The 6,000-nt window shown below is 50.1% G+C and overlaps 1 protein-coding gene across 3 annotated transcripts in view; it reads left to right on the top strand.

The window, feature by feature from the left end:
- LOC139060411 (uncharacterized) overlaps nucleotides 1-6,000 on the top strand; it is a 341,522-nt gene that overhangs the window by 254,276 nt on the left and 81,246 nt on the right. For 2 of the 3 annotated variants that reach the window (XR_011514794.1, XM_070539520.1), the window contains exon 7: nucleotides 124-236. The exons of the other annotated variant lie outside the window; for it this stretch is intronic. Coding sequence is in view for 1 of the 2 variants with exons in the window: in XM_070539520.1 (XP_070395621.1) it covers nucleotides 124-236 (113 nt within the window). In the remaining variant the exon portion in view is untranslated. The remainder of the gene's footprint in view (nucleotides 1-123; nucleotides 237-6,000) is intronic. 3 annotated transcript variants of the gene reach the window in all.

The raw sequence follows: 6,000 nt of genomic DNA, 5'->3' as shown, positions 1-6,000 counted from the left end.
AGGTGGGTGATGGATGTTTATTTAGACAGGCGTCGTATATTTTTAGTTATCTCTGTAAGTCAGTGTAAAAAATAAATGCGCTTTTAGAAATTGAAATTGCTAAATATGTGCTTTCGATTCCAGATCAGCTATCGATATGCTTCTGCCCTCCACGTTCGTACAGGCGCAGTGATCACGATTGCAGGAAAGTATGAAAAAAACCCGAAACAAATGGCTCCATTCGAAAATGTAACAGCGTAAGTTGTGCACGTCTGTAAAGAGCTAATTGTCTGCGCGCATATTTGCCTGCGTACGTAGTCTTGGTCAAAAAACTTGAGCCCCCTGTGAAGGGTCGGGGCGGCGCTCCACCGGGGGGCGAGCGCCGCTACTCGCTTGCGCCGAGGATAAAGAGGGCGAGGGAAGCACGTCCACAGAGAAAGAAATTCAACATGAGCGGACACTTCAAAAACTGGCAATAGGAAGCACGTCACACCTAGTTTACATGCACAACTTATACTTTGTGACTTATTTTTCTTGCGTTGCCTAGCAACAAGCTCGCGGCACGCCAGACGCGTGTGCATGCGTCATGCGCCAGACAAGCCGCAGGAGTGAGCGAGGCCGGCTGCGCATGTGAAGCTCGCGTTCTCGACGACCCGTCTCTTTTGGATGCAGCCCCTTTTTTGGGATCCCGGCGTTCTCGTACTTTCCGTCTGCATTTTGCAACGGCACCGCGGCACTTCAGGACTACAGCAAGGTGAGGAATCTTGTTTGACAGTCTGCGACGCACTTCAAGCACATTTCGGCTTACTACACAAAACTGAACCTATATAGTGACGCAGTTATCGAAAAACAGCATCGCCGTCCAAGCCTACTTAATTTGAGGTATTTACTCGTACTGGGCGATGTTTGCGACGCTTTCTATGAGCCCAAGCATAATTAAAACTTATTTCGGTAGTTTTTGGGCACGCTCGCCGCACTTGGCTTTCTGACGAAAAGAACCTTGGCCGTGTGACGGAGTTTCGCATGTACTGAATCTTACTGGGGCAAGTTTTGGCACTTTCTCTGACCCCAGACATTATTGTAACTAATTTCGCAACTTTTTGGGGTACTTTTCAAGCACAGTAGCCGCGCTCGGCGTAGTGGCGCAGTTGGTTTCGCGTCTACTGAATCTTACTGGTAGAAGTTCGTGACGCATTCTCTGTCCCCAAAAAAGTATTGTAATTCATTTGGTAACTTTTTGGGATACTTTTGAGGCATGGTCGCCGCGCCTTAGGTTGTGAAGCTGTTAGCAAAAAAGCAAGCCATCCATAGTGAGTTAGTTTTGCGTGTACTGAATTGAAGTGGGACAAGTTTGTGACGCTTTTTATCGCCCTGCAACAACATATACCTTATTTCAGTACTCACACTTGTGGAAAACGCGACGAGCAATTGCCGAGGGTGATAACACGGTAGTGCTGCTTGCGCCGGCAAGACCAGTAAAAGATAACACGGAGGAGCTCATGAACTTGATATTTGTGTATTGTGAGCGACTCAAAACAGGCTTTGCATCCACGAAAATGTCTTGAGTGCTACTAGAATTCGTTCTGCGAGCGTGTAACATGGCCTGACTGAGCCTGTCTTGTAGTCAGCTCTGTGTATTTGGCGTACCATTGCGTCGACTGAGGGCAAGTTGTTTGCAAACGCGCAGTCACCCGTGTATTTGTACTCTTAAAATGCAGGAAATAATGCCCGGGCGGGGAGGGATGCTTGAAAATCGGATGTTTCCTTTTGATTTTATGGCATTGTTTGGGAGGAGCCTTTGCCACCAAATGTACGTAAATGTGAATTTATCTGTAATGCCGCTCATTCACCACTTACGCACGTTTCACCACTAAACGCAATATTCCTGTTAGGTCAATATATCAAAAGGATACATGCTTGTAATTTACCTTTTTTCAGCTGATGGCATCCGGTGGAGCTTCGTACGGCAACGACTGCTGCTTACCTGGTGCCACAACTTTGGATGAATGCAGAAGAAGCCCGGAACAAGCATTTATACAGAGCAAAATAAACATTTCACCATTTCAGAAGACGTCTTGCGTTCTCTTTATGAAACTGCACGTGACAAATTCTGCAGAGTCTTGTAAAGGTCGTTCGCAATCATTTTTACTACATAATGGAACGATTCCATGCCGATGCCACGCGTGGTTCAGCAGAAGCAAAAAAAAAAAACCAAATACCGTGCCAATGAGCAGAGCCGGCGCGGCGTGTACCAATTGGTGTTCAAAACGCGCGCGCCCGAAACCGGAAGGTGTTCGTACAATGCGATTGGCGTGCTACAGTCAATTCGGCCGCTTGGCTGTATGGGAGTGTCCGCTCTTGTTGAAATGTCTTTCTCTATGGCATGTCTCTCAAGCATCCTTTGATAACAGCGCTCGTGAAAAGCTAGTGCGGCGCGAACGCGACAGTGGCGAAGCGGAAGCCACCGACCGACTAGCATGCCGTTTGCAGCGTATGCTGGATGAGCGGGCGGGGGTCTCTGGCGATCGCTGTGAAACGCCATACGGTCAAATTTTGGGATTCCGAGTATCGTAATTAAGAGTTAATGTTTTTCGGGACCAAATTAACGGAAAAACGCTATGAATAGTCCTGCGCATGCTCGAACACGGGCAGGTTACGAGGATCGTAGCTAAGATCTGGTTTAGCAGCTGAATGCTATATTAAATATTGTACCACAGTGACATCTCGTATTTGTAATCACTAATGTCACAAGTAGCAAATTAATCGAGAAAATATAAGCTTCAGGGTGGCACCTGCATCTCTCGACGATATCGCAGGGGGAGCATGCCTTCAAGGCATTGAATGTGGTTTGGTTGCCTTGAACATTTGCAGCTTGCCCACGTATTTCACTGTAAACTAGCCAAAGTCCCTGGTTGAAAGCACGCTACGTATAATCCATTTTTAAACCTACCTGTGAAGCCCTTCCTCCTAGATACGAACGATACCTGAGTATTTATATCCAAAATACTTCTTCCAGCTAGTGAACCAGTGACAGCTACCGCACCGCCAGTGGGACGCCTTCCCTGTGCGAGATTCCTATAATCTCGTAGCTGTGGTCAACTTTACGGAGTGATGCCGAATGATGAAAACGGGATGAACTTACATTGGCCTCATGTGTGCTTGAAAATGGGCGCTAACGACCATGAGGCAGTGTGCACGAATATATCAGAAAAGGCTGGGTAGTGGGCACTTTCCTAAATGCCGAGAGAATGGGTCTAACTCAATCGGCTACTCAAGCAGGGCATACGTCTGCTAGTCCCGAAAAGTTTTCATAATCTCACTGTGGTTAAAGAACTTCAACGCCATACACAATCGTGTGGTCGTTCCTTAGTGAAGCAGTGCGGTCAGCGTTTTTCAAACAATGTAACGGTGGTTACAGGCCCTTTCCGAAGGGAGCCTTTGTAGTCGAAATAACTGCGTCTCGACTTTTCTAAACGAGCAAAGAGTGAATTGCCCGCATTTTACAATAAAACCTAAAACAACCCTAGACAGCACTGAGAGATATCAGTTTATATTTTACCTCTTGTTTTCACCGCACTCAAACACATTCAGAATGTGTATCTAAAACCATAATGCGAAGGCTGTTGCCTTTGAATGTGTAGGATAAAATTGTAATAGGAAATTTCGATTATTAAGACAACTTCTATAGTATAAATCGCTGCATTGAAGCCGGGCAGTTTTGCCCAAGCGAGCGCATTTACTCGCACGATGCGGCGTACCACAGCAGCCGCAAAATGATCTCGCAGCTGGCAGAACGAGCGATGCACTAGTGTTTCACGAGCGCTGTCATCAAAGGATGCTTGAGAGTAGACATGCTACCCCCGCTCTCTTTACCCTCGGCGCGATAGCGGACGCAGCCGTTCCCTGGCCGTTCATAGCGGCTTCAAGTTTTTTGACCAAGGCTGTAGATGCATGTGTGTAATTGTGGTTGTGTTCAGTACGTGCATTTACCACTTTGAATACACTGCCTGCATTGAAGATCACTTACGGAATAGCTCATATCCAGTGACCCATGCTGGCGTCACCAAGGCTCACTCAGAGAAACAGGACGTGTATATATATATATATATATATATATATATATATATATATATATATATATATATATATATATATATATATATATTGTTACACACGAGGTGTTTAATGCAGAACCAGATCAATCTGATTGATGGGCGCGGCTGTTGAAGAGCGGTCTCGCGGCCGCTTGGCTAACGTCGTCCTCTTCTTTCTTTCATCTGGTTGTCTGCGCGGCAGGCGTGGTTCATGAGAGCTTGTGACATTTCCCCGCTGGCAGACGTAGCCCGCCGTGCGAGTCAGTCATCTCGTGGGTTGAAACGCCTCAGACGTGCGACGTGTGTCACTTCAGCCATGGCCGAGCGTCGTCCACTGCTCGTGAGAAGCGCAATGCGGTAGTTTACTTCGCTGAGGCGCTCCAGAATAACGTAAGGGCCGACGTAGTGGGCGAGAAACTTCTGGCACAAGCCACGCTTCCGCAACGGCGTCCAGAGCCACAGAAGGTCACCAGGATCGAAGTAAACGTGGCGGTGACGCCCGTCATAGCGTATGTCGGACCGGTCCTGCGATGCTAGGGTGCGTAGCCTAGCGAGGCGTCGCGCTTCTTCTGCTCGACATAGGATCTCATCAATTGATTCGTTGTCATGAGCGAAGGAGGGAAATATAGTGTCGAGGGTGTAGCGCGGTGGACGAGCCTACAGAAGGAAAAATGGTAAGTAACGGACCGCCCAGCTGGAGCGGCTCTCTATGACCGAAGCCGGCAGGCGCATACTTCAATACTTGGGCTTCACGCCCGGAGCGAAAGCGGCGAGTAGCGACGTTTCTGTCCCGGACGGAACCCGGCGCCGGATTCGGGTGGACCTCATCCCGAGAAACATGAACCCGGAGTACAACAAGGAGAGAAGAGCGGCGAGGGCCAAGGCCCTCATCGACTTTCACGCCAAGGACGAGCACGCAAGGTTCGTAGATGCGGCAGAATACCAGGGAGACTGCGCGGCGTTCGTAGCTACCGTCATCGAGGCTTCGTCCGGCGCGACGAGGGCAGCGGCGAGCTTACGGGTCCGCGAGGCGTGTCAGGCGGAGGAGGTGGCCATTGCCCTGGCCATTGCCGACCCCGGGTGCCAGACGGTGTTGTGCGATTCCCGAAGTGCAGTGCGGAATTATGCAAAGGGCAAAGTGTGTGGTGAGGCTGTGCGCGTTCTGTGCTCGGCTGACCTGCAACGACAGAATCGGTGTGTTAGAATCAAGTGGTTCCCGGCGCACGCGGGCAACGATGCGTCCGAGAAGCACGATAACCTCAACGAGACGGCACACGCAGTGGCGCGAGCGCTAACCAACCGCGCCGCTGCAACCGACCGTCCAACGTGGTGTAGTGCCAAGGACCGCATGACGACGTTCAACGAACTTACCCAGTTCCACCGCCTGGCTCGAAGGACTTTCCCACCCCCGCACCCGGGGCTGAGCCGAGCGGAGGCGGTGCTGTTCAGACAATTACAAACTGGTTCTTTACCCACCCCAGTATTAATGACTCATCTATACCCTAAATTATATGTGAGTGATGTGTGCCGCGTGTGCCAGCGGGAGAGGGCCACCCTGACGCACATCCTATGGGATTGCACCAAGTTTCCCAATGAGGCTTCGACAAGTACAGCGATTCCTCCGCGACTCGCGGCTGCGGCGGAATGCTACGACCACGAAAGCCAAACCTGGGCCGTCCAGCAGGTCTCGGCGGCTCTTGAAAGACAAAGGCCGAGCGAAACCGACGGAACGTTGCCCCCCAGGGCGACCAACCGCGGGAGTAACACGCGCTGGAGTTGAGTAGAGACTACCCGCTGAGAAGACGTCAGGGCCCGCGTCACGGCGCCATTTAGTCGTGGTGTCGTTCTGCAGGCGACTACATGAAGTTGTCTCTCTCTCTCTCTCTCTCTAAGTAACGAGTGGTCTCGTGTCTCGCTGTATTGAAGG

The sequence above is a fragment of the Dermacentor albipictus genome, chromosome 5 (genome assembly GCF_038994185.2).
Source record: "Dermacentor albipictus isolate Rhodes 1998 colony chromosome 5, USDA_Dalb.pri_finalv2, whole genome shotgun sequence".
Classification (NCBI taxonomy): domain Eukaryota; kingdom Metazoa; phylum Arthropoda; class Arachnida; order Ixodida; family Ixodidae; genus Dermacentor; species Dermacentor albipictus.
The sequence above is the reverse complement of the archived record's forward strand: the minus strand, read 5'-3'. Positions and strand labels throughout refer to the sequence as shown.